Here is a 15,609-nt window from a genome sequence, read left to right as displayed (position 1 = left end):
AACTCAAGAAAGTCTGCCCACCTCCCTCGGTGAGCTGGCTTCCCATCTGGAAGATGGGGGTAGGGGGCGTGCCATTCCTCAGTTTCCCTCCATCGCGTCGGGCATGACAGCAGGGTCTGATGGCTGGGAGCTGAGAGGAGGGGAAAGGCTCGCCTGTGCCAGGAAGGACCCTTCTCCCAGACAAGAAACCAACCTGGGCCTTACTCATTCGGGTAAGTAAACCGAGCTCCCAGGGGACACGTGGACAGTCAGCTGACATCTTCTGGGCACCTACCATGGCCCAGCACTTTCAGATCCTCCATCTCCTTTTACGGCCCAAATACCACCAAACCCCCTTTTACAGATGGGGAAACCAAGTCCCAAAGTACAAAAGACAAGGTCTGTCCAGGCTTCAAGCTAAATCTACCGGATGATCCAAAATTCAGCCTGCTTACCCTTAAACACATACCACTCTGTTTAAAAAGTATGCAACCAAAACTGTAGGGAAAAAAAAATAACGCAAGAGGGTGTCAGACAGTTCATTAATAAAAGATACGATTTTCTCGACGGGGGTGGAAATTCCAGCCTGCTAATTGCAAATTACAGAAAGTCTGTTGGTGCCAACAACAATTTCTGATGGTGATAACACCAGGGCCCATGTTAATTAGAAAACTCATGTCCTCTTTTTAAGACACTGAAATAGCAGGATCCTTCAAAGTCTGTTCTTGCACACAAGAGGACTGGAGTTTGGACAAACAACCCTCTGAAAAGACCATTTTCTCTATCTCCGGGGGGCGGGGGTGGGCTCCTGAGCTGCAATGACTTCTGTCATTTGGGGAACGCTCAAAGCCCCAGCCAGCTGTGTTTAAGTGGTGGGCTCCAGCCCAAGGGACCTGTGACACCGCGGACATGAGTCACCAAGGGCAAAGGTCTACAGAGCCTTAGTCATGGTCAAGCCCAGCTTGAAGGCTGACCTTTCCCAGAGGCAAGTCCAAGGCAGAGAGAATCCCAGACCAAGTCAATTGTTTCAGAAGACACCAGATGGGGTGAAGCCAAACCCATGGAGAAAAACAGGTGGGAAGAGGAGGTGTCTTCTCTAAGTGAGTTCCAATGTTTCCAGGGGACGAATCCATGGAAAAGTACTTAATTTAGCAAAAAATTTTTATTTTAAGCATATGCATTTATATTTATTAAACAAAGCTCAAAATACAACCTTTGGGAACCTCCAAGTCATAAAATGACTCACATTAGGATGTGATGACTCAGTGGGAAAGAGGGAATTCCAATTCCACCACCCACGCCTTCTTTCTAAAAAATCAATTTGCCCTCTCAACAGGTGATAGGAGCCTCTGCCATCAGACTGGTCCAAGAAACCATCCAGCAAAACAAAACACAAGTTCTCTTCAAACAATTTAAGTTTCAAAGCTGAGTAATCCGACACAGGCACATTTCCAACCAACGCCCCCGCGGGACACAGAGGGCCAGGGAGCTACTTGGCTGGAGCCAGGGGGAGGGGGGGCCTGAATTAAGAAAGATTTACCAGCTGAAAAATTCCAAAACCCTGTGTCATGTGGAGGAACCTTCCAAAACATTGGATCCCACCCAGGCGCGGCGAGTCGCTCGGAGCCATGGCAACCCCGTTTCCGCCGCCACATCACTTTTATTTTTGTGTCCTTAGATTTTTTCCTGTTTTGCAATGTTTTGCTGGGACCCCCGACTCCGCCTGAGGCCTGGGTGGCTGGGGGCCAGGGTTACCAGCTGAAGTCAGGAACAGCCTGGACTTCCCAGGGTGAACTTTGCCTGCGGAGGTTACACATTTCTTAAATTTCAGAGAATATAGAAAGGCTTTTCAGCAATTACTGAAAGTGGTCGATAGGAAAGCTCTGGATCATTCAGTGGGGTCCCTCTTCGTCCCCTTGGGACTCGAGAGATCTCTCTAGGGTTGATGATAAATGTTCCCCAGGATTCTGGCTCTGTCACCAGCTGGGAGCTGACCTGGGGGCCCAAGGCTTGACCTCTGTGAGCCTCAGTGACCTCATCTTTAAGATGGGAGTAATCGTGTCTGCCTCTCCAGGCTGGTGTGACGATTAAATACATTCACTCAGCAATATGCATGAATACCTGCTTAGCAACTAAACCACCACCACAAGCACCTACTAAGTGCCAAGGTTGTTCCAGATGCTGCAGACACAGCAGCAAATACCACGTTCCAGCCCTCAAGAAACTCTATATGTGAGACTAGATAATAAATGACCGAAAAAAAAAAATAGACGAGATCTCTTGAGTAGATAGGACTTCCCTGGTGGTCCGGGGGCTAAGACCCTGCACTCCCAATGAAGAGTTCAATCCCTGGTCGGGGAACTAGATCCCACATGCTGTAAATAAGGATCTCAGATGCCACATCAAAGGTTAAAGATCTCATACAACCTGGTGCAGCCAAAATATTAATAAATAAATGTTTTTTTAAAAAAGGTGATTCTCATAGAGCTAAGAACTTCAGAAAAGGCAGGGCAAGGAGGTCGAGCACCTTCGTAGCAGATGGTCAAGGAGAGGCACCTTAAGGACGTCACCTCTGAGTTGAGCTTTGTAGAAATGGGAGGATGCAAACCCATCAGGAAACAGCAAAAGCAAAGCTCCTCTGATGGAAAGGAGAGTGGGGTGTCTGAGGACAGAATGAAGACAAGATAGCTAGGGCCCCAGGAGCAAGGAGGCAAGTCCAAAGGGCCGAAATCGGAGAGGTGGGCCAGGGCCAGCTCGCGCGGGCCCCTAGAAGTCCTGCAAATCATTAAAAATAGTAATAAAAACAATATAATAATCATTATTATTACTGCTGCTATAAATAAGATGCCACTTTCCAAAACACCGAGCTTTTCTAACTTAAGAAACACCACGCTCCCCTTCTCCTACTGGTTTTCCACCATCCTCCAATTTGTCATCCTGCTGGAGTGGAAACTGCCAATTCCATTTCAGTCGACAGCTATAAAAAGCACGCTGGAGCTGGTGATGCCGATGACCCAACGTGGGGGCTAAGATTAGCCCAGGAGGCTGTCACCTTTCCTTAATGTGAGAACCAGCTGGGGTTCCCCTTCCTTGGAAAACTTCAACTGTTCCACTCCGCCCCACCCTGCAGCAGCCCGGCCGGCCAAACTGTCCATGGAGATGGGAACGGGGAGCCGTTTTGGAAAAAAGAAGTTGAGCAACAGGGATTCCCCCTGCAGAAGGCGGTCCTGGGCTGGGCGGCAAGTGCTTGGGGTCAAAAGAGCAGGACCGGCTCCCTACGAATACAAGGGCATCCCCCCTCCACCTGTCGGAGCCTCTGGGGGCCAGACATCCTGCCAGGGAAGCCCTCCACTCCTCAGGGCCCGGGGCCACCTCGCACACCCCAGCCTGTCTGCTGGCATCGGTCCAGGGACCACATCCATCCCAGAGTCTTTTCGATCAGACATGGGACAGTTGTAAAGGACCCTCCTGCCCTCAGTGACCCACTGCAGACTTCAAGAGGCTGTCTCACCATAAAATGGTTCAAGTCAGTGGCTCAGAGCAGCTAAAGGACCTTCAGGCAGACTCACCTGGTTCTGACCTTTTTCAGAGTAGAATAGCTAATGATCAAGCAAGACAAGCTAATGATCAGGCTTCCTAGGGGCCAACCCAGCACCACCATTCACCAGCTGTGTGATCTTTACTCAGTTATTTAACCTCTCTATGCTCGGTTTCTCAGCAAAAAAAGGGAAAAAAAAAAAAAGAAAAAAGAATAGAAGCTATCTTCTAGAGTTGTCACGAGGAATCAAATTGTTAATGTTAATACCTACCAAGGGCTCAGAATAAGGCCTGGCACCTAGTTTATTATTACTCGTCCTTGTTTTTCAGTGTCTCCTGGTTCCATGAGATAAAATCATACTCAGCCTTGTCCTTCCACAGTCTAAATATAATAACAGCCACTAATATTTAACAAGCATCTATGCAAGATGCTAATATTAGAGCCTAAAATGCCAAGCTCCATGCAAAGAACGTAATCTGAATCCTCTCATTTAACTTTCCCATCTCTCAAGTGAAGTAAATCATCTGTATTTTACAAAAGAGGAAATGCTGACTTAGAGAGGTGAAATGACTTACCCAGGACAGCAAAGCCACCAAATGCAGGTCACAGATTCGAACTCAGGCCATCTGACCTCACAGCTACGCTGGTAACCACTGCAGCTGACAAGCCTCCCAAAGTCTGCCCACGAGGCCTATGCCTGGGGCAGTATGTGTCCAATAAGTGACCTATGGCCTGAAGAAGGAAAATGCTGGAGAGACCATAAAAATAACAAGGAACACTCCTGATGCACTGAGTGCCCACTGCTTGCTGATGCGTTTAACTCGGAGGGAAAACTATTAGCTCATTGACTGAAAACGGAGGTTCAGGGAAGCTGAATACCATGATGATGCTGGATGTTATCTGCAGGCGAGTTCCCCAACTTCTCCAGGCTTAGCCACCTGCCTGTCTGTTAGATGAGACAAGGCACACCCACAGAGAGGAAACTTCATCATTCCTCTTATTAATATGCAGCTTTTCAAAGTTGAAAGAGACTCTGGGTTTTTCTCCCTTCAAGCGGTAAACAAATTTCTTCTAAAACCAAGAGAAGGAAAGCTGGAGAGTAAATGTCTGCCTGCCTTCCATCCTTCCATCCATCCATCCAGCAAATACCTATCTGAGGCCCTTGAGTAGCCTCACAAGCACGTGCGCTCCCAGGACAGTTGAAAGCTGTCTGGCTCCTAGCTCCACAAAGAACTTGGTAGCACCTGGTCTGCAAGCCATCCCTCCATACTTCCAGCAGCCCCCCAAGGAGACTGCTCACCTGGACATGGAGAACAAGATGTCTATGTATTCTCAGCATTTTCCGCTCTGCCAATAAGGTGCCTTGAAGCCACACACTTCTTGTGGAAGTCAGCACAAGACCAGCAGGATGATTTCCTGGTCCTAGAGACCCATCCCAGCTGAGGAGGCTATTGCTAACTTGGCTGTTTACATTTCATGCACTTTCCTGCTTGAGAACCCACCACGGGCCTCATACCTTACTCACACACAGACTAAGTCAAGGCTGTGTCTCTACCTGGCATCAGGAGATCTCTCTGGGCTCTGCTCATCAAAATACTTCCTGTTGATAACCAGCCTCTACTCCAGCCACACAGGTCTGCTCTCTGTCTCATGAGAGCCCAGTAACTTCTTGCCATTGAGAATACTGTACACTGTTTCACCGCCTGAAAAATAAAGCCTTCTCCAAACTGTGTCAAGATGTGCAATGCCTTTAAACCCAAGACACCACATGTCAGCCTCAACCTTAGGAAATAACAGTAACAAACAGCATGAGCTAATACATACTGAGCACTTGCTATAAACAGTTGGCTCTCTGTATCCGCAGGATCCACATCCATGGATTCAACCAACCACAGACAAAAATATTCAAAACAAAAAAAAATTTAAGAAAGTTCCAAAAAGCAAAACTTGAACATGCCGCTCACTGGCAACTATTAACATAGCATTTACCTAGTATTCAGTCTTCTCAATAATCTGGAGTGATTTAAAGTACATGAGAGGATGTACATAGGTCTACCTATGTACACAAAGGTACATACTCCACCACTGTACACAAAGGACTTGTACACTCTCCAAGTCTGGTATCTATCAGGGTCCTGGCACCAATCCATTGCAGACTCTGAGGGACAAGTGAACGGAGCACTTACGAACTCTTCATCTCATGACCATCCTCTAAGGTATGACTGTCACCATCCTCGTTATATAGAGAAGGAAACGGCTGCCCAGAGAGGCTAAGTAGCTTGCCCAAGGTCCCCCAGCTAGGAAGGAGGAGGACTGGGCTTTGAACACAAGCCGTCCAGCTAGAGCGTGTGACCCCTCACCTAGCTGACCAAAGGCACGAACGGGAGGCGCGTCACGGAGTCACTTAGAACAGCACAAAGTTGGAAGCAACCTCACGCCCAGTAAAGGAGGACGGTTAAATAAAGGATTGGCCACCACAGGACAGACCAACACACCCACCTACACGTCCGCGCTCCTCCTCACGACACCATCACAGCCCCTCACACCCGCTGGGCCTGACCGCGTGCCCTATTTCACATCATTTTTCTATTGCAACGGCGTCGGCAAGCCTCTTTCAAATCATCTGTCTTCTGCTGTGCTTCCAAGATATGAGGAAGCAGTTCTCACACCCTGGACACGAGGCCAGCCCATCCCAAGAGCAGGTTCTGTGTGAATGTGGGAAGCAGCCCCCCTTTCAGTGACGCTCAGACCCACGATGACCCTGCGTGAATGGTGGTGCCCAGAGGAGGTGCCCTCATGCAAAACCTCCACAGTGGACAGCCTGCCTGTGGGCCAGCCACAGGGCAGCCAACAGACAGACATTAGCTCACCTTTGATCTGACTTGAAATCATGTCCATAGGAAAGAAAAAAAAAAAAAAAAAGCTCAGCCTAGCACTTGTAACTAAGCAAATAATTATATAACCTGATATTTTTCCTACTTCAGACCATGGTCTTTTTAACATGTCCTCACCCACTCCAGTGTTCTTGCCTGGAGAACCCCAGGGACGGGGGAGCCTGGTGGGCTGCTGTCTATGGGGTCGCACAGAGTCGGACACGACTGAAGTGACATAGCAGCAGCAGCAGCAGTGGTGAACACTTCACAGACGGCCCGTATTAAGAAAGGAGAGGCATGCCATTAAACCTCTCATAGCAAAGGCGTGCAAAAGTCAAGTACGAATTCAGCACAATCTTTTACATTAGAAAACAGGGCATTTCTGGGACGGGTTGAAACCACTACTGGCCCAGTATTGGTGGAAGTTTCCAATTTGTAAGTTTCTGGAAGGTAATTTGAATTCTACAAAGCAATACGTATTTAAAGCTCTCAAAATGACTACCCCAAATCCCACATGGGAATAAACCCAACATAAACAAAAAAGATACACGTGGAGTTTCATGTGTAAGAAGACTAATTAATTAGTCCTACAAGTATAACCAGATAAACCGCAGTATTAGTTACAACAAAAATATAAGCTGCCAATGTTTATTGACTTACAATATACCTGGTGTTGTCATAATTACCTGACATGTATTAACTCGCTTAACCCACGTGACAACCCTATGGGGTAATAACTCTTGTTATAATCATTCTATTCATAAAGAAACAGAGGCACAGAAAAGTCAGGTAATTTGTCTAAGATCACAGAGCAATCAAGTAGCAAAGGCAGGATGTGAACCCAGGATATCCAGGGCCTGGATGTATGATATCAAGCACGTACGATTAATCATTGTGCTCTTACTATTCTCTGTTTGATAAGTCTAAAATCTGAAAGAAAAAAAAAGGTGTCTCCTTATGTGTAAAAGATAATTTTGAAAAAAAGAGTTGGGGGTGGGAAAAGCCTTCTCATCCAACCAAACAAGCCAGGATGAGTTAAAATACACCAACAGGACATTCATGAACAGTGGACCATGGCGATATCAAGGTCACTGGAGGCAAGGAAATTCCTCCGAGTACGGAAAATGCTACACGGTGGGCTCTAACCCCCCCAATTAAGAAGAAAAAGACGGTCACTTTCGTATGGCGCTCGGAAGGCGCTCTGACCTGTGGTCTTCTCGGTGAACACGACTTTGGACTCGGCCGTGAAGTTCTGTCCCGTGAGAATCATCTGCTGGCCGCCGTACACCAGGCAGCTGTCGATGTCTTGCCTTTCCACCATGGGCAGCTCGTGGGCGGACCGCTGGGCTGTGGGCGAGAGAAAGAGACGTCGCTGCGATGACGGGAGACACCCACTCGGGACCGTCCCGAGATTTCACGGGGCACGATGCACTCTGCCCACCTCTGTCACTTGTCACTGCAAACACGGAACCCTCAGCCCTGGCAACCAGTGACTCTGCAAATGTTATGTTCTTGTCAACATGCCCAAAGTCTTTGGGGCTAATTTTCTCCTAACAACAAGTTTCATTTTCATGACTCAAGAGACCGATGCCTGTTCTCCTTTTAGGAAGGAGAGGAGAATAAGAATTTGATTTTTTTTTTTAAATAAAAGGATAGGCAAGTCAACCTTTTTGTAAGAGGTTTCCTTTGCTAGAGTGCACATTCTTCTCCCGCACGTGATGGCAGCCACACACAAAGGGCTCACTCACGCACGCAAACTTGAGGACCTAATTCCTGAGTGTGTAGACGCCCTGGCCTCTGAACTCATTCGCCAGTCTGAACATAATTCGCTCCCATCACATCTGTGACCACATTTTCTAGCACTCCGTCTCGCTCACTCCCCTTCAGTCACACTTCTAGAATGTTCTCACCATCTCTGAAACACACACAGCACACTGCCAGCTTTGAATGCTTGCACTTTCAAGCCCTCCTCTCTGGAAGGCTCCTCCCCGCTTGCTTGCACGGCTGCCTTCCTCACTTCTTCCAGGTCTCTACACAGATGTCACCCCCTCAGAGAGGCTTCCTTGCCCCACCCTCGCACCCTGCCCCTCACAACTAACACAGCAGGACCACCTGTCCATCTGTCTGGCGGTGCCCCCCACCTCTCCTCTTTATCCTACTCCATCCTGCTCAGTTCATCCCCAGAGAGCTTTCCACCTTCAGAAACGCTACCTGTAGCATTCTTGGTTCCTCTGCATTTCAGCTCTTCCCCGTAAGAACGTAAGCCCAGAAGAGAGGAGCATCGCTTTGTGCATGCTGAGAGCCCAGGGCTGGGCCCAGGACTTAGCAGGGAGTGCTTGAGAAGGATATAGGGATGGATGGATGGAGACAGGTATGGATACAGATGTATCTCAATATATCTTGACACATATTTATCTCAATATCTCGATATCCTCATCTGTATCTGCAGTGAGCAATGGGACAGGCTGACTGTTTAACTACAATGATATACTTGAATGCTCACCGTAACCTTCTAAGGCAAGAAGTATAATGAAATTACATGCCTTCAGGGAGAAAACGGGACCCTAGAAGTCAGCTGTGGTGATGCTGAGATTTGACCTGAGCCCTCAAGAGCAGCCAGTTCTTCTGGAGGACGGGCTGCAGGAAAGAGCAAAGACCCTCTCCAGATGCTTGCCCTGGGCAGGGTGGGAAATGGGTCCAGCCGACATGAAGGACCATCCCCTGGGCTTCGCCTCGGCAGTGTGGGCCGCGGAGGCCGGCCTGCCCCCTGGGTGAGTCAGCCTGAGCTCCTGGCATCCCTCCCAGAGCCCGAGGACTGGGCAGAGGGCCAGCCCTCTCTGTGCCAGGGGCCAGCAGACCGCCCCCTCCAGGAGCCGGGGATGCAGCCGCGTAAGGCCCGAGGCGCAGGCCTAACCCTGCCCTCCCGGCCGGCCTGGGCCTCCAGGTCCAGCACCCTGTCCCTTCTGCCCTGGAGCCATGTTGAAACCCATGCCTTCAGAGGCAACCGTGCATGTGGCAGGCTTTAAGGAGTCTGCTGTGGACAAGACACTCCCAGACACTGTACGTCGAAAACACAGCCCGGCGACTCTCTGTGACCTCCTGGCCAGTATCTCCCCATCCCAGGCTCAGCCCAGGCTCTCTGTTCCCAGGGCCCAGCCAGCCAGAGTGGTTCTAAGGGGCTCCCAGTTATGGGCACATATTAAAAAGGCCTCTTGGCAGGAGCTGCTAATTTCTCCCACATGGTCTGGGTTATTAATCCTTTCTTTCAATAGAGGAGTTTTGTGTGACTTCCTAATTGAGCTGCCATCAATGGAGATTTATTAGCAGTGAAAACAGCAGTCATACCGCATAGAAGAGCAGGTCCCGGCTTTTCGGATCTGCCTTGGATGGGTTTCCGGGGCAAGGAGGGGCTTTCAGTCCCAGGGATGGATGGGTGGGAAGGCCACAAGACCCATGCCACCCATTCTGCAGGTGGAACGCCTGAGTCACCACTCCTGAGCGAGCTGGCCAAGGGCTCGAGTCCAGCCAGGCTGGGGACTGGACGTGGCCACGAGCTCTCAGCGCTGGGTGGGAGGCTGGCCCGGCCAGCTGCTCTGTGAATCACCCAATGCTGCTGTGAACACAGCTCGGCTATTTCCTGAAGCAGCCTCACTGCTTCTCCTTCCAAAGCCTCCCAGGTTCAGGCAACCAGCTGGTCCTCCCTTGACCAAATCTTCATTTCCCACCCCTTCTCCTTGATGCTTAGTCCTCAGTCATGTCAGACTCTTCGCAACCCCGTGGACTGTAGCCCACCAGGCTGCTCTGTCCATGGGATTCTCCAGGCAAGAATACTGGAGTGGGAGCCGTTCCCTTCTCCACGGGGATCTTCCCGACCCAGGGGTTGAACTCAGGTCTCCAGCATTGCGGGCAGATTCTTTACCGTCTGAGCCACCAAGGAAACCCCTGCTTCTCCTTACCCGAACGAAAACCATCTTTTCTAATGAAAATGTAAAGACAAGAGTCCAGTCTCGCTTCCTGTAAGCTTTTATCTGAACTGTGGTCTTGCAACTCAAAGTGTGGGCTGCATCCCAGGGACGGGGTGGGGGGTGGCGGGTGATATTAGAGACGTAGAACCTTGGGCCCCAACCCAGACCTACTGAACCTTGTTAAGACTCTGCAGCTTAACGAGGAACCCAGCTGACTCTTATGAGCTGTCGAGGGGAAGGAGTACTGCTTAACCCTGGCTACACGTGAGCCTCACCTGGGGGGTCGAAACAAACATAACATTCCAGCCCTAGTACTACCATTCTACAGACAGACAGACATGCTCAGAACTCGGCTCCACGGAGGGGCAGCCCCTGCCCGGGTGAGGCTGCTGCGTGGGACCGTCCCTAGTCTCAGCTCAAGTCCCCACCAGGTGACCCTTTAGGGGGCTTCCCAGCTCGATACCTCACTTTGCCAAATCGGAAAAACGGGGCCATCAGCAGACCCGTCCCACAGGCTGTTTGAGGGTTAAATGGGAGAATTCACAGAAAGCATATTTGATTTAATAAATCCCGGCCGGTAAAGCAAACAACACGATGCGCCGCAGTTTCTGGAGCGGTCGCCCTGTGTCAACCGATACCTGCGAACTGTGTCCGCGTGTTTACACACAGTACCGCGCTCATCGGCGCGGTTCCTGCTGGATCCCGACCCCAAACCCAGGTGTCTTGGCCCTGAGCCCCAGCATTTTTCAAAGTGGGGTTCCCAGGTCACCTGGTTGGGGGAGGCGCTTAATAAAAATGCAGCCACCCAGGCCACACCCCTAACCCTGGGCCCCGGTGGCTCTTGGAGGAGGCTGGACATTTGCATTTTTACAATCTTTCCAGGTGACTTGCTGCAAACACTCTGCTTGAGAACCAAGCCCCACACTTAAAAGGCCACCTGAGGACCAGGGGACCTCCTCCAGGGGAGGCCTGCACCCTCGGAGAGCCCAGAGGCAAAGCAAACAAATCCAATTAGCCTCTGAAAGAGGAATTGAGAGGCAAACAGCAACCAAAAGTGCGCTCCCGGGGTCCACTTCCTTCTCCCTCTCTGAGGGCTACTCATTGGGGTAACACAATCACGGAGGCAGGGCTCCCCGCAAGCCAACTGGGCCTCCCAGGCCTTCAACACCACCCCCGATGGCCCCCACCAAGTCCCGCTGGGCTCTTCAACCATTAGCGGAGCCAGCCCTCCAAGCCCCCAAGCCCTAGAGTGGTCTAAGCAAGCCGCCGCGGGTCAGCAGCTTACAGCTAAGCCCGCGGCCCGCGTCTCACCTGTGGGCGGAGGCCAGCCCCTCTGCTCCTGCTGAAGCATTGCGGTGGCCCTCGAAGCCGGGAAATTTCCCCAGGCTTTCCTCCTGCCCCTGGATTCTGGCACGTCATAAAGGGGCTTGGGGCTCCCAGGTTTTACGAGCTCTGAATCAACAGGGCGCTGTTGGTTTAGCCCGTTTGGGTGTTTACTTTCACTAGCAACAGTGGCTGATGGGGAGTCGAGCCGCGGCAGCAAAGACTAAGTGAAAGAAATTCACCCCAGGCTGGTCCTCCAGGTCAGCCTGGACAGGGGACACTGCTGTCTGTCTGTCTGCCATTCTCTGTCACGGGGCTGCCTGGCCAAGAATGCCAGAGAACCGCAGGGAGAGGAGAGGCTGGCCAGGGAGATCAGGTACACAGGGTTGGTGGGTTCTGTTAACAACTGCAAATGGTTACAGCTGCCGTAGAGAGGGCCTTGGATCCCAGAGACTTCTCATACACATTTTTCTTTACATTATAAAGCACACACATAATGAGGCAATTCATAGTCACGGGTCAAAGGAAGGATGCCGACAGGTGACTACCTGAGTCTGAAGCCCAGCTCACTGATATCGCTAAGATTAGCTTGGGGAACCTTGGGCGACTCATTTCACCTCTCCGTGCCTCTGTTTTCTCATCTACAAAATGGGAACGCATCACACAGTGCTGACCTCAGAGGGCTGTTTGCAGAGTAAATGAGCTGGCGCACGGGAAGTGTGTGGTACCTCGTCAGAGCTCCGTGAGCGTCAGTTCTGTTTATTTTTATGGCTGAACTTCATGAGACCACAGAGCAGGAACGATTCCCATTATGGAGCTGAGGGCGTTGAGCCTCCCGGAGGAGGAGCTCCATGCCTGGGAGCTCACAGCTACAGAAGGCAGGCCGGCAGAACTTGACCCCAGACTGTGGGATTCCCCCACCCAGAGGGACTCCTTTTTAGTAAAATGGGGAAGACTCAGTGAGAAAGCAGCCAGCCAGCCTGAACCGAGAGGCCCCCCGCCCGCCACGTCAGTCTCACCCGGGCTCCAGCACTGACCATCCCCCAGCCGCAGAGCCTTTCTCGCCTGTACTTCGGGCCCCTGGCCTTGGCCGTGAGCCTGGCCTGGCCCGGAATGCGGTGCTCCGGCCTCGCCCGGGAGGGGCGGGGAGCAGGCCTGGCAGACGGCCCCTCAGGCCCCCACCCTGGCGCTGCTGGCTCTTCCCTGGGCAGTGGGAGACGGGGACAGGGGAGCCCAGTTCTGAGTGGGGGGTTCACCTCTGCGAGGGGCCTGTGAGCACCACAGTACAAGGGTGGGATCCATGGCGCTGAAGACCGCCTTCCAGCTCTGGATCTCAGGCGGTCTCAGCTTCCTCATACAGAAAATGGAACACAAACCCCGGCCACCGGGTCCACGGCGGGGGGACCCGCTCCACTGTCCTCACAAGGAGCCCCGAAGAATACTCCCACGGGTCTCCAGAAACCAAGACACTTCCGGGGGACTCCATGAACCTCCACATGACTAGTGAGCTCCCTGGCCCTGGGGGACCCAGGCAGCCCCGGCAAAGAACTGGACAAGGGCTTTGCTAGCTCCTCCCTTGCCAGCCATGTGATGAGCAAATCAGTTAGCCCTTCTGAACCTCAGCTCGCTAGATACAAGCTCAGTCTTTAAGATGAGTCTACCGAGGCTGGGGACTTCCCTGGTGGCCCAGTCCAGTGGTTAAGACTCCATGCTTCCAACGCAGGGGTGTGGGTCTGATCCCTGGTCAAGGAACCAGGAGCCGATATGCTGCACGGTGTGACCAAATTGTTTTTTAATGATAAAGCTTTTTTAAAAACTAGAAGCATAGGAGAAAAGCTTTATGACCTTGAATCAGGCCAAAAAAAAAAAAAAAAAAGTGTTCTGAGGCTATAAATGAGTTAACATACATGGCAGCTGGGAGCACACAGCAACTCTTCAATGAAGGGGAGTTTCACCTGCCCCACCCCTGCAAAATGAGCTCGGTAAAAGGCCACAATCCCAGGGTCAGGTAACCCTATCAATTAACGGAGAAGCCACCCCAATCCTGGGCTCCCCAAAACCTAGCTTTCCTGTAATCGCCACCCAGCCAACCCACAGCAGATAACCATCTAAGCTCTGCTGAGCAGCAGGGTTGTGGCTTGCTGCCAGCTTCCCTAAAACAAAGAGTGTTTGCTGAGCCCCTATACTTGCTGCTGCCTGGGCTGTGCGCTCTTGGTAGTGACACGGGGGCAGAGAGAGGCAGGTAACACGTGCTTTCAGAGCGTTGGGGACGGCTGCCATAGGGGCAGGACGAGCTATACCACAAGAGAGATACTGGGCTTATTCTACTGATACAGATCTTACCATTCTTACCAGCCCCACTTTACAGACGAGAAGACTGAGGCGCAGAGCGCTAAGTAACTTCCCTGGGACTAAACAGTGAGTAAGTGGCAGAGGCAGGATGTGAACCCAGGTCTGCAATCCTAACCAGCACCCTGCTGCTTCTTCCCCTCATGCTGGTTTCTGATGTTTCTGAAACGCGGCTCCTTGGTCATTGCTTAAAAGCCACCTCAGGGAGGAGGCCTGGCCTACCTGCCCTCTGCTCCATGCCCCGATGTCCTCCCAGATCTGCTACTACGCCATCTCGAGGGAGACCGTGCAGTGTGGCGCCATGGGAGAGCACCCACAGCCCCCTGAGGGTCGCTGAGCTGGTCTCCAGTTTCTGTGAGATGATTAATCAATCAATCAGTCACTCCTGATGGAGCTCAGCCTGGGTGTCCTGGGGTTCAGCAGGACATGGATGTCACAGTTGGCTTGGCCCCTTACTAGCAGTGTGAGCACAAGCAATTAGCTTGACCTCTCTGTGCTCTAGTCTTCCCATCTGTAAAATGGGAATGGATGCTGAGTTCCTAGAGTTCTCACAAGGATTCAGGAGCAACGGAGAAAGTGCTCGACCCACAGGGTGACTAATAATGGTTGCCTATCCCTCACCTCTTCCCTGTCTCCCTCATCTCCGTTCTTCCTTTGGTCTTCAAGTATTTATCAGCATCTGCTCTGTGCTAGGCACAGTGCTAAACCAATTCTCCCCGGTGGTCCCGTGGTCAAGAGTCCACACTCCCACTGCAGGGGGTGCAGGTTCGACTCCCGGTCGGGGAACTGAGATCCCACACGCTGCACTGTGAGGCCATAGATAAATAAGTGAGCGCGCTCAGTCACTGAGTCAAGTCTGAATCTGTGACCCCAGGGACCAAACCCACATCTCCCGCATCAGCGGACAGACTCTTTACCGCTGAGCCACCGGCGAGTCCATCCTGACATTCAGTTCGGTGTGAAGTCTCTGCCGGCTTGTTGACTGCAGACTTCCCCCACTAGAATGTGACCTGCGGGATATCCAGAACTTTGTTTTGCTCATCGCTGGACCCCTAGTTCTAGCACTACAGATATACTCCCCAAGGAGAAGGGGACAGCAGAGGAAGAGATGCTTAAATAGCATCACCGACTCAAAGGACATAAATTTGAGCAAACTCCAGGAGATGGTGAAGGACAGGGCAGCCTGGCGTGCTGCAGTTAATAGGGTCACGAAGAGTCAGATATGCCTTAGCGACTGAGTAACAGAAACAGCAAAATCTGTGTTTAATTGCAAGAATAACGTTAAGGGGCCCGTAAGAATCACGTGGGCCATTGTGGCTTCTGGCAGGGGCAGACGGACAAGAGAGCATCTCTGATTTATGAAGCAAAGCGCGACCAGTTTGCCCGTCTGGTCTCCCTCATTCTAAGGATTTCCACAAAGCACTGCCGTGCGATCACCCACCTCCCACATCAGACTTCAGGAGTGAAGTGGAGGGGTAAGGGAGAGCTGGTGAGGGAGGAACAGGAAGGTTTCCTACGCTCTCACTTTCAGAAAACGGCATATGAAATAACTGCATTTCCATATGGAAAACGATGGGACTGG

At 51.4% G+C, this 15,609-nt stretch overlaps 1 protein-coding gene across 4 annotated transcripts in view; it reads right to left on the bottom strand.

Annotated features, from left to right (window-relative positions):
* The window catches only part of NFATC2 (nuclear factor of activated T cells 2), a 151,320-nt gene that overhangs the window by 47,781 nt on the left and 87,930 nt on the right, over nt 1–15,609 (bottom strand). For all 4 annotated transcript variants that reach the window (XM_040248150.1, XM_040248151.1, XM_040248149.1 and 1 more), the window contains exon 6: nt 7,597–7,737. In XM_040248150.1, the coding sequence (XP_040104084.1) occupies nt 7,597–7,737 (141 nt within the window). The remainder of the gene's footprint in view (nt 1–7,596; nt 7,738–15,609) is intronic.

The sequence above is a fragment of the Oryx dammah genome, unplaced genomic scaffold, assembly GCF_014754425.2.
Source record: "Oryx dammah isolate SB20612 unplaced genomic scaffold, SCBI_Odam_1.1 HiC_scaffold_10, whole genome shotgun sequence".
NCBI classification, from domain to species: domain Eukaryota; kingdom Metazoa; phylum Chordata; class Mammalia; order Artiodactyla; family Bovidae; genus Oryx; species Oryx dammah.
This window is presented reverse-complemented; position numbering and strand designations above follow the sequence as displayed.